At 44.6% G+C, this 25002-nt stretch overlaps 3 protein-coding genes across 7 annotated transcripts; 2 read left to right on the plus strand and 1 right to left on the minus strand.

Moving 5' to 3' along the window:
- Positions 1 to 1634: 1634 nt before the first annotated feature.
- Positions 1635 to 12914, plus strand: rab41 (RAB41, member RAS oncogene family). Of its 5 annotated transcripts, none has more exons than XM_077020987.1 (8): positions 1635 to 1935; positions 3030 to 3088; positions 3307 to 3360; positions 6028 to 6133; positions 6651 to 6762; positions 7633 to 7726; positions 10589 to 10655; positions 11008 to 12914. In XM_077020987.1, the coding sequence occupies exons 1-8, from the start codon at positions 1851 to 1853 to the stop codon at positions 11070 to 11072; spliced, it is 642 nt and encodes a 213-aa protein (XP_076877102.1). In that variant the 5' UTR covers positions 1635 to 1850; the 3' UTR covers positions 11073 to 12914. The 5 variants fall into 5 exon arrangements, 4 of the variants coding, with proteins under 4 accessions (XP_076877102.1, XP_076877101.1, XP_076877100.1 ...); XM_077020986.1 differs by lacking the exon at positions 6028 to 6133 and adding an exon at positions 3849 to 3954 and having other exon boundaries at positions 1638 to 1935; XR_013133886.1 differs by lacking the exons at positions 6028 to 6133; positions 11008 to 12914 and adding exons at positions 3849 to 3954; positions 7167 to 7260 and having other exon boundaries at positions 1643 to 1935.
- Positions 12915 to 13048: 134 nt separating this feature from the next.
- Positions 13049 to 17634, plus strand: stard14 (START domain containing 14). The gene is made up of 6 exons (XM_077020983.1): positions 13049 to 13944; positions 14220 to 14367; positions 14666 to 14769; positions 14968 to 15085; positions 15182 to 15234; positions 16452 to 17634. Exons 1-6 carry the CDS (start codon positions 13762 to 13764, stop codon positions 16656 to 16658), a joined length of 813 nt encoding a protein of 270 aa, XP_076877098.1. The 5' UTR covers positions 13049 to 13761; the 3' UTR covers positions 16659 to 17634.
- A 210-nt stretch (positions 17635 to 17844) lies between these two features.
- Positions 17845 to 21486, minus strand: pdzd11 (PDZ domain containing 11). Its single transcript, XM_077020988.1, has 6 exons — positions 21381 to 21486; positions 20038 to 20140; positions 19784 to 19924; positions 18780 to 18878; positions 18628 to 18688; positions 17845 to 18474 (listed from the first exon to the last, which is right to left on the minus strand). The coding sequence occupies exons 2-6, from the start codon at positions 20128 to 20130 to the stop codon at positions 18440 to 18442; spliced, it is 429 nt and encodes a 142-aa protein (XP_076877103.1). The 5' UTR covers positions 20131 to 20140; positions 21381 to 21486; the 3' UTR covers positions 17845 to 18439.
- Positions 21487 to 25002: the final 3516 nt, after the last annotated feature.

Raw genomic sequence — 25002 nt, forward strand, 5'->3', positions numbered from 1 at the left:
TCTGTTTCAGTATGTATGTTTCTGTCATTTCTGTTTATGTATGTTTTAGGGATGTTTTGCTGTGTCTACTACAGGTCATGCCAAATTGTTACATTGGGTAACTGGAATCTAATTCTTAAATATGTCCTACTTGGAACTTTGTTGCTGGTCTCCTGTGTTTTGGGTCGTTGTTACTATATGATGTGTTGGTACTATAGTCTCCTTTAGACCCGTGTACGTCTCCTAGAAAGGTCTGTAAAGGAAAAATAGGACATGATGCAAAATGGATTTCTTTATTACAATAAAATCAGCAGCGTAGTACATGAAGCTACTACGGATTCAGCGGAGCTAGACTGAACCCCAACAATACTAGAGCACACCTCATAAGCATTTGAAATACCGCCTTCCACCTAACTACAAGATGTGATGTCAATTGTGTTTGACCATTTTTACTGCGGTTAGTATGAAACTACCTCTCAGTTTCAACTGTAGTGAGTGAATGCAAACTGAGTTCTGTCACCTGCATGTCTAGGCCGGTTCCCTTTGTCTGTGATGATTGTTGATCACATAAAGCCCCTTTAGATTGATCACATAAAACCCCTTTAGATTGATCACATCTGGTTCCACAGCCACAGTCACCATGACACTTCCTGCTTTGTTTGTTTATATGCTAAATAAGTTAGATTTCTTTACTGTAATTTCTTACAGGTCCATGTTCTCATCTACATACAGACCTTTGTTATTCTAATGCCATGGAACAATCCGGTAGCCTTTAGCACCTTAGAGATGGCTTGATGTTTTTGCTCTGAGGTTACTGCCTTCAAAAGCTGCAGACCCTTTGTTTTAAAGCTTGGCTTGTATGACACCCTCATTTGATTCGGGTACATAAACTTGAATATTGTTGGTTCATACATGATGGTTTATTTACAGGTACATAAAAGAGAGAAGCCGCTTTAGTGTTTTGCTCTGCATTTATCAAACTCTTCAACCCCATTCGACTCTCAGTTCCTGTTTCACTTCCTGTCCTGTTGCCCTCTCATGTGAGGTCGTCGGTTGTGTAGGTGTTCTTCAGTATCACTTCTATGGTAGACATGAACAGTTATCAAGTGTGAGAGATGCAGGCAAATATTTGTTACATTTGTCTCTTCTTAAAGTATGCTGTGGTGTACCCATATGTGTCTGTGATTCTATGGTGTACCCTTATGTGTGTGTGTCTGTGATTCTGTGGTGTACCCTTGTGTGTGTGTCTGTGATTCTGTGGTGTACCCTTATGTGTGTGTATCTGTGATTCTGTGGTGTACCCTTATGTGTGTCTGTGATTCTATGTTGTACACTTGTGTGCGTGTGTGATTCTGTGGTGTACCCTTATGTGTGTTTGATTCTATGGTGTACCCTTATGTGTGTCAATCTTGAATCTTGACCTGGAACACCAAACTCTGTTTAAGCTTATTTTCATTATCTTGTGATACCCTTGACTGTTTATACTGTTTGCATGGAATCATACAGAAAACTTGCTGTTATTGTTCTGGATAAGAGGATAATTCATGCAGTAATTCAGAAAAAAATAATTTGAAAGTCTTAACATTTATTCACAAGTGTATGCATTATTAATACAGTACTTGTTCACCGTCACACACTGAACATACAATCTATGGGTCACGTTTGCGGATGCAATCATGCTGCACTCTGCACACAGCCATCCCCATGCTGTGATACCGCAGTGACGGCGTCCAGGCTCAGCGCGTCCACGGCGCTTCTCCACCTCCGTCAGTGTGCGGCGCTACGTGGTCAGGAAGCCTCGGTGGTGGAGGGAGACTGAGCAGCGCCCTTCACGGCTTAAACCACTCGCACGTCTCGCCATCGTCCACCCGATGAACATGTCCACCACGGCCGGCGGCGGCGAGTTCGGGAACCCCCTGCGGAAGTTCAAGCTGGTGTTCCTGGGCGAGCAGAGCGGTGGGTTTGTGCCTGGGTTTGGGGTTCAGACGCGCGGGGGAGCCGCGAGCAGGCCGCGGGGTGCGGTGTGAGGGCCTGGCGGGGTGAGGACACCTCCGAGCCGGCGGCGTGTGGGGCGACGCGGGGCGATATAAGCCAGCAGGAGCGGGTTTAATTAATCACAGCGGGACGGGTGTTTCAGTAATGTGGTCCCAGTAGCGTAGGCGGCTAGCGCCACGTTAGCGCCGGGCCTGCCCGTGTGGGCTGCGGGAGGCGCCGGGATGTGTAACGTCTGTGCCGGTGTGCGTGGACGTCTGTGAGGGCGCAGTCGTGGCGGCGGGACCTGCGTTAATGCTGACGGCGCGAAAATGGAGCTGCGGGTAGCTTAGCGACACGGTTAGCTTTGCTGCGCGGTTAGCTTAGCTGCGCGGTTAGCTTAGCAACACGGTTAGCTTAGCAACACGGTTAGCTTAGCTGCGCGGTTAGCTTAGCGACACGGTTAGCTTAGCTGCGCGGTTGGCTTAACAACGCAGTTAGCTTAGCAACGCAGTTAGCCAGCTAGCCCACGTCTCCTGCTAACGCTAGCCGTCTAGCTACATTAGCAACGGCGGTCAGATGTAATTGTTGCCTCTTGTTATTGGCCGCTAACATGAATCAGTTTTTTAATGTCACATTAATGTTAAACGTGTGATGTGTTTGTCTGTGTTTGTATTTGTCTGTGTTTGTCTGTATTTGTAATTTGTCTCCAGTCCCCAGCTAGCATAGCCAGGTCGGGCCCAACGTCTCCTCCACATCACGCATCCTTCCTCGGTTATTTTATTAATAAGACGTTGAAGAACCCCCGTTTCCAGCATCACCGTATTTATGTTTCCCCGGTAGACACTTCAGTCAGTACGTGTATTTTAGGAAGATTTATCGGGTTAAGTGGAGAAAGACACCACCCATGTTGCCAACTCAGCGGCCGTAGTTGTGACTAAGACGTGTTGTGTTTCGTTTTGGTGTGTGTGGACGTTTCTGTAGAATATAATCTAACGTATGTAGAATATAATCTAACGTATGTAGAATATAATCTAACGTATGTAGAATATAATCTAATGTATGTCCCCTCTCTGCAGTTGGGAAGACGTCTCTCATCACCAGGTTTATGTATGACAGCTTTGATAACACCTACCAGGTACTACTGAACAGAAACACCATGTCTTAATATATACTGCACATTCATTTCAATAAACCGACTTGATGTTAAATCTGTCACTTCAATATCTAGTGAAGTGTTAGATCTTGTGTCTTGTATTAAGATGCACTCCTAAAAATGAACACATTTATATCATTTTAAATTGAATATTAATGCTTGTGTAAGTAACTCAAAGTGTTTTTTGTTTTTGACCATAGGCAACAATTGGTATAGACTTTCTATCAAAAACCATGTATCTGGAAGACCGCACGGTAAGAAGCGTTTACTCTGCATGACTTCAGCTCTCCACAGGACTCACTAATGATAATCTAGCTTGGTTGTATTTTCTTTCGTAATGCAGCAATTAATTTTGAACTTGTTAATTGAATACAATGTTTTACAAGTATTTAATGTTTTGCCATTTTCCAGAGGTTGATCACCCTGTTATGTTTTGACATTCCTGTATAATGTCAAATGTATAATGTATATCCTGTAATAGCATGTCACAGTTTGACTTACCCCATAGCCTTTCAACACATTCTGCACCACAGTAGAACAGGAGTATTCCCTCGTTCATTTGCACATTACCTTATGCCCGTAGCTCCCTAGTCATTATGTTGCACCATTCATTTGAGTTCTCTTCGTTCATTTGAGTTCTCTTCGTTCATTTGAGTTCTTTTCATTTTGCTTGGGTGTCTTCTCCACCCTCGTGCCACTCACGGCTGTTGTGCCGAACGGGGCCCCGTTGCCCTGCTGACAGATTCGTCTGCAGCTGTGGGACACGGCGGGGCAGGAACGCTTCCGTAGCCTCATTCCCAGCTACATCCGAGACTCCGCCGCTGCTGTGGTGGTCTATGACATAGCAAGTAGGTAGCAGCTGTGCTGCTGTCCCGTCGTGGTGGCCACCTGGTGGGAGGTGCTGGCGTGAATGGCACTCGCAGCTACATGTAATGTTGGGAACCTGCAACCTTCCCCTCTAGATGGTGGAAAGATACTTCATACCCCCTCATAAGGGACCCAGTGTTTGCAGCTCAGATGAATTTGACTGAGATCTGCAGTGCTCAGCAGAGCAGAAACTAAGCGTCTAGGCAGAGACAACGGCAGCTGTGCTGTTGCGTTGCAGTGTGGAGCGTCGACATCCAACGTAATACGTCCTGGAGAACCCCCAGAGCGTCCAGCGTAACTTTAGCACAGAGCGTCCAGCGTAACTTTAGCACAGAGCGTCCAGCATTACTTTAGCACAGAGTGCCGTTCCGAATGCATCTCACCAAGAGCAGCAGTGAAGACGTGTACCAGTCAGATCCTGCCTGCATGGAGTGATGCTTCTAACACCTTCAAATCCTCTGGCTAATCCACTGAACCGTGCACTGCCTCAGCTGGGTAATGAAATAAGCGTTAAGGTGCATTTCTCTGTAGTCTTGTTTTTCCTTTCTTTTAACCCAGCTCTCTCGCCTCCTGTTCTACCCTGTCCCTGCGTGTGTGTGTCTGCCCTGTCCCTGCGTGTGTGTGTGTGTCTGCCCTGTCCCTGCGTGTGTGTGTGTGTCTGCCCTGTCCCTGCGTGTGTGTGTGTCTGCCCTGTCCCTGCGTGTGTGTGTGTCTGCCCTGTCCCTGCGTGTGTGTGTCTGCCCTGTCCCTGCGCGTGTGTGTCTGCCCTGTCCCTGCGCGTGTGTGTCTGCCCTGTCCCTGCGCGTGTGTGTCTGCCCTGTCCCTGCGCGTGTGTGTCTGCCCTGTCCCTGCGTGTGTGTGTGTGTCTGCCCGTCCCTGCGCGTGTGTGTGTCTGCCCTGTCCCTGCGCGTGTGTGTGTCTGCCCTGTCCCTGCGCGTGTGTGTGTCTGCCCTGTCCCTGCGCGTGTGTGTGTCTGCCCTGTCCCTGCGCGTGTGTGTGTCTGCCCTGTCCCTGCGCGTGTGTGTGTCTGCCCTGTCCCTGCGCGTGTGTGTGTCTGCCCTGTCCCTGCGCGTGTGTGTCTGCCCTGTCCCTGCGCGTGTGTGTCTGCCCTGTCCCTGCGTGTGTGTGTGTGTCTGCCCTGTCCCTGCGTGTGTGTGTGTGTCTGGCCTGTCCCTGCGTGTGTGTGTGTGTCTGGCCTGTCCCTGCGTGTGTGTGTGTGTCTGCCCTGTCCCTGCGCGTGTGTGTCTGCCCTGTCCCTGCGCGTGTGTGTCTGCCCTGTCCCTGCGCGTGTGTGTCTGCCCTGTCCCTGCGCGTGTGTGTCTGCCCTGTCCCTGCGTGTGTGTGTGTGTCTGCCCTGTCCCTGCGTGTGTGTGTGTGTCTGCCCTGTCCCTGCGCGTGTGTGTGTCTGCCCTGTCCCTGCGCGCGTGTGTGTGTCTGCCCTGTCCCTGCGCGTGTGTGTGTCTGCCCTGTCCCTGCGCGTGTGTGTGTCTGCCCTGTCCCTGCGCGTGTGTGTGTGTCTGCCCTGTCCCTGCGCGTGTGTGTGTGTCTGCCCTGTCCCTGCGCGTGTGTGTGTCTGCCCTGTCCCTGTGTGTGTCTGCCCTGTCCCTGTGTGTGTCTGCCCTGTCCCTGCGTGTGTCTGCCCTGTCCCTGCGTGTGTCTGCCCTGTCCCTGCGTGTGTCTGCCCTGTCCCTGCGCGTGTGTCTGCCCTGTCCCTGCGCGTGTGTCTGCCCTGTCCCTGCGCGTGTGTCTGCCCTGTCCCTGCGCGTGTGTGTGTCTGCCCTGTCCCTGCGCGTGTGTGTGTCTGCCCCGCCCCTGCGCGTGTGTGTGTCTGCCCCGCCCCTGCGCGTGTGTGTGTCTGCCCCGCCCCTGCGCGTGTGTGTGTCTGCCCCGCCCCTGCGCGTGTGTGTGTCTGCCCCGCCCCTGCGTGTGTGTGTGTGTGTCTGCCCTGCCCCTGCGTGTGTGTGTGTGTCTGCCCTGCCCCTGCGTGTGTGTGTGTGTGTGTCGTCCCTTCTCTTCCCTCTGTGTGTTGTGCATGCTGGCGTCTGGGCCTTCAGGTTCGTCTGCAGCTGTGGGACACAGCGGGGCAGGAACGCTTCCGTAGCCTCATTCCCAGCTACATCCGCGACTCCACTATCGCTGTGGTGGTCTATGACATCACCAGTGAGTCACAGCGACACATGTTGGATCAGCAGGTGCTCTGTGTCCCCAGGGGACAGGTAGCGTAGTCCAACGAGTGCTCTGTGTCCCCAGGGGACAGGTAGCGTAGTCCAGCAGGTGCTTCCTGGTTGTTCAAACTGCCACTGCAATTCTGCTAACTGGAAGTCTTTATTTATTTACTTTCCTTCCTACCCACCAGCTATTATCTCTTGTAAACAGAAGCTCAGAATAAAAAAAATTGAAAGGCACTTACAGTATAGTTTAAAAAGCCATGGGCAACAGATGTATGCTGCATAGCAACACGTTTAGATACTCAGCTCACTGGTGCCCTGACACACATCTTAGTTTCAGCTAAACAGCCCTTTGTGTTAAACTCACAGGCTACAGGCTCTGTTTCCTCTAAGCTTGCTTTTCATGTGCAGTCATTGTGATCATTTTAAATTAATGAAGTCTGAAATAAATGACACATTCTCACCAGCTAAAGAGGTTCAATATTGACATTTTTGTTTCTCCCCTCCAGATCTCAATTCCTTCCAGCAAACTTCAAAATGGATAGATGATGTCAGAACAGAGAGAGGAAGTGATGTCATTATTATGCTGGTTGGCAACAAAACGGACCTGGCTGACAAAAGGTACAGTAGTGGTGAGAGTAGTGGCTGTTTGACGTTAGCAGGTGTTTGAAGTTCTCCGTGTTTGTGGTGTCCACATGTAGGTGTGTTCAGTAGTGTGGCATCGTCTCAGGTGTCTGTCCTCTCTTGAGTCGTGCACCATACGTCTTCAGCATCCCGTGTTATTTTCCTTGTTCTTTTATTTCTTATGATTTTGGTGTGATTATGATTATTATGATTTCTCCGACCCATCACTAAGTTTTGAATTATGTTATTGATTCCTTCTTTTCCTTTTTTTGGTGAATGGTATAATATTATTTCCATGGTAGTTATTTGAGTTGTTTTTCTTTCTTATGATCACTGCTGTCTTTTCATCATCGTTATAATTTGAACCATTTCCACACCCTCCCTCCACTGAACGATGGCAGGCAAGTGTCAGTAGAGGCGGCAGAGAGAAAAGCTCGGGAACTCAATGTGATGTACATAGAGACCAGCGCCAAGGCTGGCTATAACGTCAAACAGGTAGGTCCCAGGTCCACAGCGTGTCCATTCAACTGAGGAGGTGAATGAGTTCATATCATCCTTCCCTTGAGTTATTAATTATTGAATCTGTCCACAAATCATGACTGCTCTTCTGTATGAGTGACCATCACTGGTGTTTGTCAACTTGAGATGTTCAGTCATTTCCCACCAGGGCTGCTGTTTCTTCTGCTCAGCTCTTTAAAGCATTTTATCGAAGAACACTACTAATCTTTTCTCTTCCCCCCTTACTAATTAAAGCTAAGTTTCTCTCTCTTCTCTTTTCCTCTCTTCTTTCTCCCCTTCCTGGTCTTGTTCCTGTTTGATTTTCCCTCTCTATCTGTCTTCTGCCCCTTGTTGCTCTGACCTGAGCAGGCAGATCACCACGGAGGAGGGTGAGCAGAGGGCTAAGGAACTGAATGTCATGTTCATTGAAACCAGTGCAAAGACTGGCTACAATGTCAAACAGGTATAGACTCAGTGACCGGAGGACAGCCCAGCCTCACCTGCCCCCCCCTCGGCCTGCCGCTGTCAGCTGCCCACTCTCTCTTTCTCTCTCTTTCTCTCTCTCGCTCTCTCACGCCCTCTCTCAATCTCTCTCTCCCTAACAGTCTCTTTCTCAATTTCTCGATCTCTCTCTTGATCGCTTTCTCTTGCCCGCTCTCGATCTCTCTTTCAATCTCTCGCTCTCTCAATCTCTTTCTGGATCTCTCTCGCTCTCTCCCTCCTTCTGCCCTCCCCCCCCCCCAATCTGTCTTTTGTTCTGCGGTTTCTGCCCCACCCATACTTGACATTTGCCCCGTGCTTCAGGAGAGTTCCTCTGCTAGGGGCTGATCCTTCTGCTCTTTGTCCTCCTTTGTCTGCTGTCGTGTGTAAGTTTTGCTTACGTTTCAAGTGGCTAACGTAGAACATGGTGCTTCCTGTGCCTGTATGTCTGCTGTCCTCCTGTCTGTCCCTGGGCAGACCCACGCCACCTGCGTTGGGATGTATGAAGCTCCGTTTCTCCTACCGAGCTGAATAAAAACTTGAACATATTCTGTCAAAATATTGAGTTCATACAGTTGCTTTAAACCTGTAGCTGCATTTGTTCTACTAATAAATAGTCCTAAGACACAAAAAGTAGCTAGGGCTAGAGTTTACATAGAGCAGTTATGTTGGGTTAGAGTTTACATAGAGCAGTTATGTTTGGTTAAGGTCTACATAGAGCAGTTATGTTGGGTTAGAGTTTACATAGAGCAGTTATGTTTGGTTAAGGTCTACATAGAGCAGTTATGTTGGGTTAGAGCAGGGGTCACCAACGTGGTGCCCGCGAGGACGTTGTCGCCCGCGGGCTTGCTTTAAAAACAGCTCACTATATTGCCATGCACCAAAGCGCTGCATCGTTTATGTTTTTGCTGCTATTAGCGATTGTCCGCGGTTGCTAGCGGTCTTCCCGCTTAGCAATTGACACGCGCACACGAACCCAATCCCCCCCCCCCCCCCCCCCCCCCGCTCAACAACTTTCGTTCGTATCCAAGAAGTAGCTCCCAACTTCAAAAAGGTTGGTGACCCCTGGGTTAAGGTCTACATAGAGCAGTTATGTTGGGTTAGGGTGTACATAGAGCAGTTATGTTGGGTTGGAGTTTACATAGAGCAGTTATGTTGGGTTAGGGTGTGCCTAGAGCAGTTATGTTGGGTTAGGGTGTACATAGAGCAGTTATGTTGGGTTAGGGTGTACATAGGGCAGTTATGTTGGGTTAGGGTGTACGTAGGGCAGTTATGTTGGGTTAGAGTGTACGTAGGGCAGTTATGTTGGGTTAGGGTGTGCCTAGAGCAGTTATGTTGGGTTAGAGTGTACGTAGGGCAGTTATGTTGGGTTAGGGTGTGCCTAGAGCAGTTATGTTGGGTTAGAGTGTACGTAGGGCAGTTATGTTGGGTTAGGGTGTGCCTAGAGCAGTTATGTTGGGTTAGAGTGTACGTAGGGCAGTTATGTTGGGTTAGGGTGTGCCTAGAGTAGTTATGTTGGGTTAGAGTGTACGTAGGGCAGTTATGTTGGGTTAGGGTGTGCCTAGAGCAGTTATGTTGGGTTATGGTGTGCCTAGGGCAGTTATGTTGGGTTAGGGTGTGCCTAGAGCAGTTATGTTGGGTTAGGGTGTGCCTAGAGCAGTTATGTTGGGTTAGGGTGTACATAGAGCAGTTATGTTGGGTTAGGGTGTACATAGGGCAGTTATGTTGGGTTAGGGTGTACATAGAGCAGTTATGTTGGGTTAGGGTGTGCGTAGGGCAGTTATGTTGGGTTAGGGTGTGCGTAGGGCAGTTATGTTGGGTTAGGGTGTGCGTAGGGCAGTTATATTGGGTTAGAGTTTACGTAGGGCAGTTATGTTTGGTTAGGGTGTACGTAGGGCAGTTATGTTGGGTTAGAGTGTACGTAGGGCAGTTATGTTGGGTTAGAGTGTACGTAGGGCAGTTATGTTGGGTTAGGGTGTGCCTAGAGCAGTTATGTTGGGTTAGAGTGTACGTAGGGCAGTTATGTTGGGTTAGGGTGTGCCTAGAGCAGTTATGTTGGGTTAGAGTGTACGTAGGGCAGTTATGTTGGGTTAGGGTGTGCCTAGAGCAGTTATGTTGGGTTAGAGTGTACGTAGGGCAGTTATGTTGGGTTAGGGTGTGCCTAGAGCAGTTATGTTGGGTTAGGGTGTGCCTAGGGCAGTTATGTTGGGTTAGGGTGTACGTAGGGCAGTTATGTTGGGTTAGGGTGTACGTAGAGCAGTTATGTTGGGTTAGGGTGTGCCTAGAGCAGTTATGTTGGGTTAGGGTGTGCCTAGAGCAGTTATGTTGGGTTAGGGTGTGCCTAGAGCAGTTATGTTGGGTTAGAGTGTACGTAGGGCAGTTATGTTGGGTTAGTGTGCCTAGAGCAGTTAGGTTGGGTTAGGGTGTGCCTAGAGCAGTTATGTTGGGTTAGGGTGTGCCTAGAGCCGTTATGTTGGGTTAGAGTGTACGTAGGGCAGTTATGTTGGGTTAGGGTGTGCCTAGAGCAGTTAGGTTGGGTTAGGGTGTGCCTAGAGCAGTTATGTTGGGTTAGGGTGTGCCTAGAGCAGTTATGTTGGGTTAGGGTGTGCCTAGAGCAGTTATGTTGGGTTAGGGTGTGCGTAGAGCAGTTATGTTGGGTTAGAGTGTACATAGGGCAGTTATGTTGTGTTAGGGTGTGCCTAGAGCAGTTATGTTGGGTTAGGGTGTGCCTAGAGCAGTTATGTTGTGTTAGGGTGTGCCTAGAGCAGTTATGTTGGGTTAGAGTGTACATTAAAGCTTGTGTATGAATAGTGGCATAAGAAGAAGTAATGTTCCCTTCCTTCAGCTGTTTCGACGTGTTGCCGCGGCTTTGCCCGGGATGGATAACACACCAGAGAAAAGCAAAGAAGACAGTATCCTTTAAGAGTGAGAGGAGGTATGTGTGTGCTGGGACTGTAGGTGCTCAGCACACAGAAGCCTGCATTAGCTGTGCATAGTTCTAATACTCAGAGTATTGATGTCACCTGTTTAATGCTTAAGAACCAAGACGCACGGCTATTATTCTGTTTATCTTTTCTGGTCATGGTATGAACCTATTTGATAAAGCACTTTTGTTCCATTAGCAAGAGGGATAACTGACATATGACTAATCATTACACCAGCCTCTGTGTTTAGTCATCTGGTGCACCGCGCCCTTTAGAGGTCATACTTCACTCGCAATAAGACATGTACACGAGAAGACTGTCCTTAACATGACTCTCTCAGTGATCGATATCAAACTGGAAAAGCCACCAGAACTGCCCGTCACCGAGAGCAGCTGCTCCTGCTAGTAACCACCAGACCCCGCCCCCCCCGGCCCCGCCCCCAGCCCCGCCCCAGACACGGCTCCTCTTTCAGTGGTCGCTCCATGCTGTGGTCCGGGGTCATCACTTGGAGATCCTTTAATTTGCCCTTGACTCAGTGACTTTTCGGGGTACCATGTGGATGTGCTATTACTCTGTACTTAAACAGATTATCAAAAAATATGTTAAAGGGAAAAAAAAAAAGTTAATAAGTCACAGCATAGGTTAAACGCTCATGGGATTCCCACCTGTTCTGACTGCATGGCATTATATAAGATTGCAGACTGACACGGCTTGATTGCGCTTAGGGTCTTTGATGTTTTCCTAACATCAGTGCTGTTAACCTTCGTCATCGTGATGTTTTGTTTCTGTTTTTGCCAGATGTGTTATTTCCTAACGGGCAACAGCTTGTTCACAGGAACACAGAAGAGGCATCTGTGGTTCAGTGTGTGGTCCACACTGCATCATCTAGCTGTGGGTTTTTGAGAGTATGACCTTGACATGTGGAGCAGTTACACATAACTAGATGTTGTCAGATTTGGTATCGGGGGGGGGGCTAGTACATTTTTTTATTTAAATTTTTTGTTACAGTTTATTCTTTCGATATTATAGGTCTTTCACCAAAGACGAGGGAAATTAGAATAAGGTTAGACCTCTGCCTTCTTTTTAGGCTTGTGCCTAACCTTTTTTTGTTTTTTATTATTATTATTATTATTAAAACACGCAAGGCATTGTGGGATTGCATGGAACTTGAGTGTACTTATCTGGGAAAAACTGAGAAGCAGAGGATATACATTATACATCATTCAATAAACTTAGTTTCATTAAACATGAAACGTATTATGTAACAGCCATAAACTGTAATTGAGATCTAACCGTAATAGTAAACTACATGTGTACTAATGCATAATAAACATGTGTCCTTGAAATAACATAAGCAAACATGCTCATGTATGGTAGAGGCTGTACTGAATCCCAGCAGCTGTGTTTGGTATGGCTCTGCTCGCGGTCTCCCTGTTCTCGCCTTGTGTTTGGTATACTGTTGTAGGACAGCATGCTATCTAAGGATGGTTTGACAAAATACCCTGCCCGTTTTGTTCATAGTGCACCAGATGGAGCCACACAGCTGCTGGTGGGGTGGCCTGTGGATTCGCCCGCGGCCACACGGGGGTTTCCTTGAACGCGGCTATTGCTTAGTGTAGAGACATGTCTTGATATTGCTCGTCTTTAAGACTGTTGGGTTTGTGTTTATTTATTTATCTCACTAGAAACAGAAAATGTTGTGTGCTTGGTCTGGATGGCAGTGAGGACCAAGCAGCTGATTGGTGGAGTGTGTTTCTGCTTGGCTACTGTCTCACAGAGACCTGATTCTCACATCACTATGGTCACATAAGTAGGACCCTTTGAGTTTCCCTGCCAAGCGTCTGCTCTGTGTGTAGCTTCAGGAACATAGCCCGAGTGGACCTAGAACTGCTCATGGCGTCACACGCTCAAAAACACAAACACTTTTTCAGCTGTACACTTTCTGGTACCACGTATATACATACCTATCGGCTAGCTTGTTTTAAAATGTTAGCATTTGGTATTATTTGGATATGTAAGTATTTAATTACAAGAACCAACTCTTCTGAACGGCTCTACCACTTGTCACTGACTGAGTATTCAGTTGTGTGCTATTCTGAAGTGTGTTTGTCTATTTGAAATATGCTGTCTACTAGTGTTTAGCGAAGTTTGTGTGGAAAAATGTACTATTATCTGCTGTAAAAAATTGAGAAGGTTAAAGAAACACTGAAGTGTATCACATGAAATAAAGATATTTCACCAAACATTTATTGACCTTACCTGTTTTTATTTTTGTATTACAAATTGGGTCCCTTTTGAAGTGTCATCCGTCATTGTATCTGACATACGATAATAGCATTTTGGATAATTCAGATGTTTTAAGAGTGTTTGCCTGCAGTCTACAATATAGATTTAGCATCTCAGAGGACTTGTATGTGGAGACTGACCATACGCTTGTGAATGACCGTTTTCCATATATTCTCTGTAACGTAATACGTGAGGAAACCACGGGATTACAGAAGGTCCAGTCTGAAGACCTGGGCTCGTTCTGTACGTCGTGTCGGTGGGACTCTGGTGTGTGGTGAACATTAAAGTGCAGTTCACCGCGACACCGTCGGTCAGTCCGTCGGTCAGTCGGTTTCGGTCGATGAAAAGCCGTGAGGGTTTGAATTAATTACAACTAAACACATGTTGCGATATGTAAGTATTTACACTAACACAACCACCCATGACATTTCACACCCCGAAATGAGAAAGAGTGGAGATATTATAGTTGATGGCATTAAAATCTATCTGGGAAAATCAAGACGCTGCTCTGAACCCGCTTTATTGTAGAGAGTGCTGGACGGTTCCGGTAGGTGTGCTCTGTTTGCTCTGAATGGGTTACACCTGAACTTCCGGTGATAGGTGAAGAATTCGCAGAAGAATCCAGTCAAACCTGAAGTGCTGGAGGAGGATTAAGAGTGAAGACTCCCCGTCACACTGCACAATGAGTCTTTGCGCAGGACTGGACACACTAATACCGCTGCTGTAAATCTGAGTCTTCTAGTGGAGAACCGAACCGAACCTTCAAGCACTCCTGTCTGCTATCGGATATCTTTGGCATTTTCCAGTAATGTCTCGGAGTTCAGGAGTTATTCCCGACGAGTCGGTATTTTCTGACTTTAAACGGCAGTGCTTGTCGACAGATCGCTGGCACAACAAGTACAATAAAAACGGGATGGAGGTGTGGGTGGAGGTGCCGGCCTCGTCCCAGCAGGGCAGCAGAAACAACGTGTGTAAAGTGCACAAAATCAAGGTAAGTGGTGTCTTCTCACATACCTGCGACCCGTGGGACGTCTTGGCTTACTGTCATTTGAGTCTGCTTCATTGTGTCTCCACTGGAAAAATATGTGTACTAAAAGCTTTATTGTACAAAACTATTAGATCTTTAATGAAGGACAAAAAGGCTTTTAGGTCTCTAACTGCAGTGTAATTGTTTAGGTTTTCATTAATCTGACATGTCCTGTTTTGCACTGTAATGATTGGATTGCCATAAGAATAAATTATGGATTGGGTGTGTTTTCCACACAGTGTAAAATCACCATAACCGATGTCTCAGCTGCCACGATGTATGATGTTCTTCATGATAACAAGTACAGGAAGACATGGGACCCTGCCATGCTGGAGAGCTTCGAGATAGCTCGTCTGGGCCCCAACACTGACGTGGGCTACTATTCATGTGAGTTCTCCCTCTCCAGCACGTCACCCACAATCCCACATGCCTCCTTCACCTGATGCTCCTTCTGTCCAAGTGCTTGGGCATGTGTAGCTACACTATTTATTTGACAAACACTTTTCCTTTTTCCGTTGACCTATGCTGTCATACAGCCTTTCAGAGTACAGATAAGATTGGTAGTATGTTCAGTAGTGATTAGTAGTGATGATAGTGGCAAAAGTACAATACTAAAGGTACTGTTTTATCAAATTTGAGTTCACACCCTTGAAGGGTTTTCATTGTTTTTATTCTTGATCCACAGGGTTGTGTCCCAAGCCCCTGAAAAACAGAGATGTGATTACCCTGCGTACATGGAAGGCTTCTGAAGATGAATACCTCATCGTTAACTACTCCGTCAAACATCCGGTATGTTAGTATCCAGTGTCTTTAATATTTCATCTTCATCTGGCCTCTGTGAAACTCAGTTATGTGCACCAAGTGTATTCTAATGTAAGCAACAACGTACTGGTGTAAACCACATTAGATAACTCCTCACTTTGGATCATCAGACTTGACTGAATGTTCTGCTGTGATGTTTCTGATGAAGGTTCTGTTTAATTACAGAAACACCCTCCACGTAAAGACTTGGTGAGGGCCGTCTCTCTTCTGACGGGCTATTTGGTGAAACCAACAGGCCCAAACAGCTGCTCCTTCACGTACCTCTCACAAGCCGACCCCAGAGGTAAAGATCTCATCTGACCAGTACTGCTTTGGCTGGCAACACAGTGAAGATAACTGATTATTGATTGTGCGTCTGACCAATATTCTCATCAATTAGGTTCTCTCCCCAAGTGGGCGGTCAACGCAGGTTCTCAGATCCTAGCTCCCAAAGTAAGTGAATTGTTTAATTTTGGGCTTTAGGTCTAGTTTGGTTTGCTTCTGGTTTAGTGGTCACCTTACCGAATATTGACTCTGATTCTGCAAACGTTTGCTAATGGGATTGTATTTGGTACTGTATTAGCAAGTGATTCTGAGGACATCGGGCTTTGGTGTTTTTGATTTCACTGCCGATTTTGACTTGCAAAACATTTTATAATTGACCTCTAAAAAATAATCATACGTGTGTCCCCAATGCTTGTTGTATGTAACGATCATTGTTACTGTAAAGCAAGTTTAATCGTGCACATGTGGTGTACTGGATTTTGTCCTCATTTGCGTATGAATTAGCGAATCATGATAGACTAACCTCCCGGTCAAAAGCTGGTATAGATTGTATGATAATTTCTCGAAGTTTATGGGATGACCCTTATTTACACGTCAAATTTTATTGGCATTCTCCTTGGGCACACGTGAATTTACTGCAGCTATAAGTTTACATTGGTACGCTAACTCGCCACCGTGACGTCATACGAACAGGAGTTAAATACAGCGTCATACGTTTACCTTGACGTAGCGCGGCGACGTAGCTCGGTGATCATCAAGCGTCTGCTGTGTCATGTTCAGAATTGTGCGGTTGTCGTGTGAACCCGTTTTAGACTGTAGCGACGCACAACCCAGAAAGACTGGCACTGTTTGTTGTACTAAAAAACGTATTTCATTCTTTAACTGATTTTTTAAATCAGTGGTCACTCAGAATTTTAGCTGCTGTACAATTCTGCTACAGTTGTATCCTTAAAAACACTTCGAAATTCTTCTCATTTTTCCAGTGTGATTTTGAATAGAAAATCATACAGAACTTGCTCATCTAGTTCCATAGGATAAGATGATATCTTCTGCTATTTAAAACTAGTTTGGCCAACGGCTATGGCCTGAAGGCTATAACCTCATAAATGTTCACGATGGTAAAATTGATCATTTCCAGTAAAGTCTAGATTTAAGGCTGTGGAAACCAGCTGATTAGCCTGCCTAAAACACCTCGGCAGTCTCATAATTCTCATTTGTGTCCACATAAATCCCTGACTCAGAAAGTTCATGTACGTGATAAAGTATGTAAGACGAGTGAAACAAAGTCCTGTAAAGCAACATTCCGTTGCCATAAAACAATGAGGGCTTGTCGGTCCTACGTCAGCGCTTGGACCAAATCCTCAAATCCTCTCCTTGCTCTTCAGGTTATGAGAAGCGTGTACAAGGCAGGGCAGAACTATGCCGTGTGGAAGGCCCAGAACTCTCCAGAATACAAGCCCTGGCTCTATCCCTCACAAAGTGTTCTTCCCATGATGGACCCGGCAGAGCTAGCGATCCAGCGCGGAGACTCGCTAGAGAACGTGGACGAAAGTGCAGCCCAGGAGGTTCAGGACAACGAGGACAGCAGCTGAAGAACGGTGAGGGGACGGAGCCTCAGGTTGTCACGCAGGTCCTGAAGGCGTCCTCCATCCCCTCTGCTGGGACAGAAGTGTTGGCCACTGGGGTCTGTGGCACATCACACAAGTGCCTGATATGTTTACAACTTTCTCTTTGTCTTTCGTGTTAAACCCTGAATCACCTCTTGAGAATTTTTATTTTAAGCAATTCATTTATTTATTTTCATATTTAGAATGTAAAGTGGCTAATGTTTGTAAATCAAACCTGTTTGTAAATCAAGCTCCAATGAGACAAATTTTAACCAATTTAAACAATGAAAATAAGGGTGAATTACCTTTCTTCAATTAAAAGTAAAAAAAAACCCATTCCTTAGATTTTACTTCTTCCAGATGAAAAGCTATAGGCGAGCTGCACAGTGATTGTTGCGTTCGATACGGGTGTGTTTGCACACTGAGGGTGTGTTTACATGGGTGTGTGTGAATGATTTGATTTTAGGTAGCCGAACATGTGAAGTTACTGTAACAAATGACCGTATGCCCATCAGAACAGGAGTGTGTTTGCAGTGGGCAACCTCTGCTATGTTCATGAAGTACAAGTGCTCTAGATGCCTGTGAGACGCAGGTTCAGTGCAAGCGTTCACCATGCAAACCACAACTTTGCATAGCCCCACCCCGTGCTACAGAACGGAGGACTGAGACAGAGTGCTGATTCACAACAGATAAAGGGGACAGAGGAGAAAAAGCATGGTGTCATGTTAAGACAAATGTCCTGTGATGTCCCTCCATACAGCTGTGCTATCAGAGTTCACCGCTTGACTCTCCGTCCGAAAGCCAACTGGACAGGAAGTGGCTAGAACGGTTGACAACCTGACAGACCCAGAAATGTGTGTATTACTGGAATACTTTAAGCTTTCATGGTGTTTAAACCTTTGTGGACTGGACGATGTCTTTGACTTTTTCCACAGTAAATAAACAACATTTGAAAATGTTATGTGAAATATCCTCATTCCTTTTCTTATTCACTTTAGATTATGTACTCAGAGGGCTCCTCTAATTGTGGGAAACCAGATGTTACAATATTTAATTGAGTTTTAGAGCTCCTAATTCGTAGGGAGTATTTCTGTTTCTTATTCAAAGTAATGATGGTTATATCTTTCAGTAGCAAATACATCAGTCAGCAGAGCATCAAGTTGTAAAACAATGAAGAAAAACAAAATACTTTATTCTTGATTTCATAATCAAAATACACATTAAGACAATGCTGGTGAAACTAATGCAGATCCTTACAAACATCCATCACACTATTTTATGGACGATATCCAATCATGTATTACTTTTGCTCTTGTATTAGACAATAAATAATTCATCCCTCTTTATATTTCATATCCATACTACAGGTCATCTCTCCCCCCTCCATGTCCTAAAGTAGACAATGCTCTGCAGTCCAGACTGATCCAGTGTGAGGTGCTGCTCGTCAGCTCGGCTTTTATGCCTTGCTGGTCACCACGAGCTAGTTCAGTGTTCTTTTGTTTTAGCACGTTAAAAGGCCCCAAGTTAATTTCTAACCTCCACAAGGCTATAATACATGGCAAACAATGGTGAGTGTGAGATGAGATAGTCCTTCTGTGACTACACTCCTAAACCCTTTTTACAGTGACACTAATCATGTCCCCTGACAACATATAAATGCAGCACTGGTCAAAGAAGGTGGCTGGGATAATGGAGTGTTGCATGCTGGAACCGGACACCACCGCCTCGGTGACTCACGTGGTCACTCTTCAGCTCACGTCTGCCCCCTAGTGTACTGTCCTCTCCTTCTGCCTCTGGTAATCTAACACAGGAGACGCAGCATGGTGAATATTGTATACGTGTGGCCAAGTCGATTAATTTCACAGATCAGATGCTAACGGCACATCTGAGCAACACCACCACCTCCTGCCCTAGAGACGGGAACCGACAGGTCCACGTTTCTGACTGGACTCACTGTAGGGGAAGAACCGCACCCTCATCAGAATCTCCCGGGCCGTCTTCAGAATCTCCACAGCCTAAAGCCAGAAGAGAGACAGTTACAGTGAGGGCGAGACCGGGAGCAAACACGCCCACGTTTAGCTCAGGCTGCTTCTGCGGGTTACGGACCTTTGAGTGCTCTATGTCCTGAAAGTCCACCTCGTTAACGGAGAGCACCTGATCCCCTTCCTGCAGTCCTGCTCTGTGAGCATCAGAGTCTGGCACCACCTAATTCACCAATCAGGAGGAAGGAAAGTTATTTGCATTAGACTAACTTACTGTAATTATAATTATCTGCACCAATGAAATAAATGCTTTTAAGTACATTTAAAGGTGAACAACTGACTAGAATGACTACCTAACAGGAAGGAAGAGAGAAAGGAGGAGACGTGGATGTGACAGAGAGCAGAAGTCAGACAGTAAACTGTGCTGGTATCACCAGAGCAGCCCAGAGGGCCCAGACAGCGCAGGAAACAGGAAGAAGCTCTTCAGTATCACCAAACACCTCAGTTTCTCACAGTCTGAATTTGTTCCTTTCAAGATTTACACAGCATGATTATAGTAAGTGGAAGGTTCACATGTTGTGTGCTTCAGCAACCCTGGTCTACACAGAAGAACAATGACCATCATCATCATCACTTACACACCCATAACACACTCTCTTGCTCTCACAGACACACACAGCTGTATTTAAAGATGCATCTTACCAAAGCCATCAAGGTGTTGGAGCAGCCACGCCCACACGGTGGAGCAGCCACGCCCACACTACTACAGTTACACTACAATTTGGATCCAGTGTTCAAGTTCCTCATGACGTATCCTCCCTACAACTCATTATTTTTAATCTACAATGACCCCCCACAGCGATGATTTCAATCCACAATCACAACCACCGATCCATTTAATCTACAATCTCCCCACACGGATTCATTTAATCTACAATCTCCACCACACCGATCTATTTAATCTATGATCTCCTTCACATGGATCCATTTAATCTACAATCTCCTTCACATTGATCCTTTTCACATGCCATTTCTGATGCTTCCATCAGTCTGTATAGACACTAATGTAAATGTAATGACAACATATTCGGGGTTTGGTTCTGATTGAAGAGATTAATCATGACTTACCTTGGAAATAAATATACCGAGCTGAGATGCTTTTCCACCTCGGATATTGAAGCCCAGTTGAGCTCCGGGAGGCTTTTGTAAGACGATAGTTCGTGGTAGAAATTGGCTTAGCTCATTATTATAATCAGGGTGGTTGATCCTCTGTCAGTTGATGTGGGGAAATAAATAATCATCACATTAAACAATGAAACGACAGCTTAAATACTTAAGGGATTAAATAACAGCGACACAATTGCAGTTACTTAATTTCTTACATCCTGTGGAGGAATCCAGGCTGGGGGATTTTCGTATGACGGCAGAAAAACAACTGGTAACTGATAGTCATCATAAGGAATTTTCTGATCCATATTTCTCCTCCTGAAACAGGTGTATATGAAAAATGTATACATGAGCAAATCAAAGACGTTAGCCAGCAATTAACACTACTAGGCAGGCAGGGACGGATTATGGATAGTCTGGGCCCTGGGCAATACATTAAACAACCTGTCGATAACTAACCCTACCACAAGAATCTATTTTATTAAAGGGGAAACATCAAACTCCCCAGACTCCTTTAGCTAGTTGGCTACAGTAGCATAGAACAGTATCTACTTTAACTAGTTAGATATCCTCATCAAAACAAATAAACACGCACTTATCAAACACAAATACACACACACTTATCAAACACAAACACACATACTTATCAAACACAAACACACACACACTTATCACACACAAATAGACACACACTTATCACACACAAATAGACACACACTTATCACACACAAATAGACACACACTTATCACACACAAATAGACACACACTTATCACACACACAAATAAACACACTTATCAAAAACAAATAGACACACTTATCAAACACACACACACACTTATCAAATACACACACTTATCACACACAAAAACACACTTATCACACACAATTAAACACACACACTTATCAAACACAAACACACACACTTATCAAACACAAACACACTTATCAAACACAAACTCACACACTTATCACACATAAATAAACACACTTATCACACATAAATAAACACACTTATCACACACAAACACACTTATCACACACAAACACACTTATCACACACAAATAAACCCTTATCACACACAAATAAACCCTTATCACACACAAACAAACACACTTATCACACACAAACACACTTATCACACACAAACAAACACACTTATCACACACAAACAAACACACTTATCACACACAAACAAACACACTTATCACACACAAACACACTTATCACACACACTCATCACACACAAACACGCACACTCATCACACAAACACGCACACTCATCACACAAACACGCACACTCATCACACACACACACACACACACACACACACACACACACACACACACACACACTAATCACACACAGGTCCTACACCGCTATACATCGCTAGCTATCCTGGCTAATATAAGTAAAAACACTAACTGTGTGGCTCATAAAGAAGATCAATGCGTTGTTTCTGCAAGTCAGAGTTCATATTTCCCGTTTTATTGGGTATTTGAATGTAAACTGCGCGGGTTTGTTTATTTAATCCAAACTTTTGTATGTTGATCCTACCGAGTGCAGCGCCGCTCCCAGCTCCACGTCTTCTTCGCTCCGAGCTGTAATGCTGCTTGTTGTCGCTCTACTGCCACCTGCCGGACCAGCGGGGAACCACAACACACTCCACACCAACAGAACACAACATGGATTAAGTGTTTTACAAGAGCAGGGTCAATGGTAAAGTATCTTTCTCCATTCATAATCTCGGAGTCGTAACCTTCACACCTTTGACTCCCATATTGATCTGAGAGAAGGAGGAGGTAATATCTTAAGCTCAAAACTTGCTGGTCTTGCTCGTCCATGATTATACTTCGAGCCTTGTGAACACCTGAAGCTTCCTTCTGAATCTCAGTTAAGGACTTCTCCATAAACTCTCGGGTGTCTATAACCAGGTTTCTGACCAACGATGTTTCCAAACTCTTCATAACCTTTGTTGGCTCCCTATATAAAAGTGTTTTAAGTTATGTACTTAATTCTTAACAGCACCATCATCAGCACCAACAATGATAATAATAATTATTTCCCTTTGAATTGTTTTACAGCAGTGTACAATCTTCAGAGAAGAAGTAACAAAAAGTGCACAGAAAAATAATATAAACATATTTCAGAAATAAAATAAAATTAAAAACACCAACCTATTCATATAAGATTTATTCTTAGTTATTCTACTATATGGCACGTTTGAATCCAAGAGCGCAACTATTATTATCAAATATTACCGACTAACCACAGACCAAAGTGTCTACAAGGACTCAAGTGCTCCCTCTGGTGGTATTATAGGGCTCTATAATGTTACACGAAATTACATAAAATTATATGAAATCTGGCAAATGAAATATATGGATTTCACAATGTGGCAGGCATATATTAATACAATAGGGTGTCCAGACGTCCTCTTTTAGCCGGACATGTCCGCTTTTTGAGCCGTAAGAAAATGTCCGTGCGTGTTCCTCGAGCTTGTGTAGACTCTGGAGTTCGGTTCGTTCACAGACTAGTGCCGGCCTCCCTACTCCAGTGATCCGTGGGGTGGAGAAGTAGCCGACACACCTCCATCCCCATTTTACATTTCTCCATCTCCATCGCACAAACATTCAATGAGGATGGCTAACTCCACGTCCTGTATAAAATGTAGCCGGAGAGGGAAAATTATGTAAGTTATTTTCTCCAACAACCGCTAGGTGGGAGCATACTCCACTTTGTGTTCGTGAGCTGCCTTTGAGAATTGCTGAGCTGTATTTAGATACCTAAAAAGTTCCCAGTGCTGCTTGAAAAGACGAACATGCTTCTAGTATTAATCAGATATTTTTCTAATGCTTCAATATTTGCAGAAAGATTAACACATTGTTTCCTTTGTCCTCCCCTTGGTCAATTTTCATGGTGATCATGACTCAGATCAATACATCATCCATTCCACACTCTTTTCTAAGCTAGTGAGAAGTCTCTTACTCTCAATGACATTCTCTGATATAATAATTGTCAATTTCAGGTGCGTAACACAGAAGTGGAGTGTCCACTCAGGTTTAGAAAACGTGTGCCGATGTGTACAAGCAGTAGCAACTATGCTCACTATACTTGCTACACCTATTATACTCTGTATACGTACCATTCTCACTATACTCACCATACTCACTATACTTACTACACATATTATATACTATGTATATGTACCATTCTCACTATACTCACCATACTCGCTATACTCACTATACTTACTACACAGATTATATACTCTGTATACGCACCATTCTCACTATACTTACTACAACTCTCACTATACTCACCATACTCACTGTGCTCACTATGCTTGCTACACGTATTATACTCTGTATACATACCATTCTCATTACACTCACCATACTCACTATATTCACTATATATACTACACATATTATACTCTGTATACATACCGTGCTCATTATACTCACTTTGCTCACTATATTCACTATATTTAGTATACTTTCTATGCCCATTATACTCACTATACTCACTATACTTACTCAAACCTGAGATTAGCAGACCGCCTAACAAACTCTTGCAGCTGTGAGAATTTGATGACTGATATGTAATTGGATATGAGGAAATGTTATTATTCTGCAATGACACACACATGCACTCATAACAGTTGCTTTATGGTCTTGAAGTTTATAAAACTCTTAAAATGGTTCACTTGATATCCTGTCAGATTCAAAATCTTTGCAATATAAGTATACATATGTTATGTGTATATTTGATATGTTTACATTTAAATGCAGTTTTTATTTTTCATCATTTGATTTGGGCTGTAATAAACAAAATGGAAAATAAAAATACAGTTTTCAATCTGTATGGAGATGCTTTTGGGATTAGAAAATTTGTATTTGACACACTAAAATGCATAAAAAATAAATGCATTTTTATCATAGTCGATGTTGTTGATTCTGTGTTTTTCTGCTAATCTCTTCCCTCAATCTCTAAAAAGCTCCTCACAGATCGCTTGCCCCGACACGATAAGGTGCAGACTGTTGCCAGAACTGGTTGGGTCCTGTTTGTGAGTAACGTTTTAATGAACTGGGTTTTGAAGTTTGTGTGGTCAAGTTCAAAGCTCCAGGCAGGTGAAAGGCATGAGACTGTTCTCAAAATGAAACTGTTCTCACACGAGACTGTTCTCAGTATAAGAATGTTCTCATATGAACTTGCTCATTTTGTTCACTGCAGTGTATATGTGAAAAAGATAAACCATTACAAAACAACACAATCTTCTATGCAAGTCAAATAAACAAACAGAATTACTCATGAACTCTAAATGAGAACCAGCACTCAGTTGGTCTCTCTGACACTTTACACTGTCACTTTTTCACTTTTCACTACATAGGTTTTATTTATTGTACAGATTTATTTTTATTCTACTTCTATTTTATCAATTCTATTTTTATTGTATTGCTGCTATTTTGGGTTAAAAACTGGGACCTTGGGTTATTAATTTCGTTCCACCTCATGTACCACATGTGATGTGATTGACAATAAAGTCTCCTTGAAGCACTGAATCCTTACCGTGCCTCACTATGTAAACGCCTCAGGTCTGAGCAGGTGTGAGCGGGTGTGACCAATCAGAGATGATGTCCTAAAAAGCAGTCTAAGCTTCATTGTGCATAGTACAAAGAGGGAAAGGGATACCTCCCTTTAGTTATCATGAAATGCTGTTTTTTTAAACATTTGGTTGATGTCTCAAAGTTGCTAGCTGTAGCCCAGTTTGAGATAGAAAGCTGGTCAAATGTGACCAGGACTTCTGAAGTGACCGAGTCACTGTCAGCTTCTGTGTGTAGAAGATGAGTTGCACATAGCTTAAACGAACAGGTTTAATGTAGTAGCTCAAAGGGAAATCCAACATCAGATTCAGAAACCAGGTGAAGATGAGGAACTATGATTCAGGACAGGCAAAGGAGCGAACAGGAGCAGTAAAGTATTTAATATCATTGTAAAGTATTGTAAAGTATTTATTGTCCTTATCCCCATTGTCAGAGACTAAAACAGGTGTCACTAGTCATGGAATTGGGTATGAAGAGGAGGATTGTGGGGAGTGTAGTCTGATGGAGGCTGACAGTCCTAAGTACTAGATGCTTAGTGCCTACATATGCTTATATATCCCCACCTGCTGCCA

This window comes from Brachyhypopomus gauderio, chromosome 11 (genome assembly GCF_052324685.1).
Source record: "Brachyhypopomus gauderio isolate BG-103 chromosome 11, BGAUD_0.2, whole genome shotgun sequence".
NCBI lineage: Eukaryota > Metazoa > Chordata > Actinopteri > Gymnotiformes > Hypopomidae > Brachyhypopomus > Brachyhypopomus gauderio.

Bases quoted from the DNA above. Each gene is read 5' to 3' on its own strand.
- pdzd11 (XM_077020988.1), bottom strand. From the start codon at position 20,130: ATGGATCAGAAAATTCCTTATGATGACTATCAGTTACCAGTTGTTTTT. The intron at 18,879-19,783 runs GTAAGTCATGAT...TTGGTGAATTAG, and splicing joins TCGGTATATTTATTTCCAAG to GTGGTGCCAGACTCTGATGC. The intron at 18,689-18,779 runs GTCCGTAACCCG...TTCTGGCTTTAG, and splicing joins AGGACATAGAGCACTCAAAG to GCTGTGGAGATTCTGAAGAC.
- rab41 (XM_077020987.1), top strand. From the start codon at position 1,851: ATGAACATGTCCACCACGGCCGGCGGCGGCGAGTTCGGGAACCCCCTG. The intron at 3,089-3,306 runs GTACTACTGAAC...TTTTGACCATAG, and splicing joins GCTTTGATAACACCTACCAG to GCAACAATTGGTATAGACTT. The intron at 7,727-10,588 runs GTATAGACTCAG...CCCTTCCTTCAG, and splicing joins CTGGCTACAATGTCAAACAG to CTGTTTCGACGTGTTGCCGC.
- stard14 (XM_077020983.1), top strand. From the start codon at position 13,762: ATGTCTCGGAGTTCAGGAGTTATTCCCGACGAGTCGGTATTTTCTGAC. The intron at 15,086-15,181 runs GTAAAGATCTCA...CTCATCAATTAG, and splicing joins CTCACAAGCCGACCCCAGAG to GTTCTCTCCCCAAGTGGGCG. The intron at 15,235-16,451 runs GTAAGTGAATTG...CTTGCTCTTCAG, and splicing joins CTCAGATCCTAGCTCCCAAA to GTTATGAGAAGCGTGTACAA.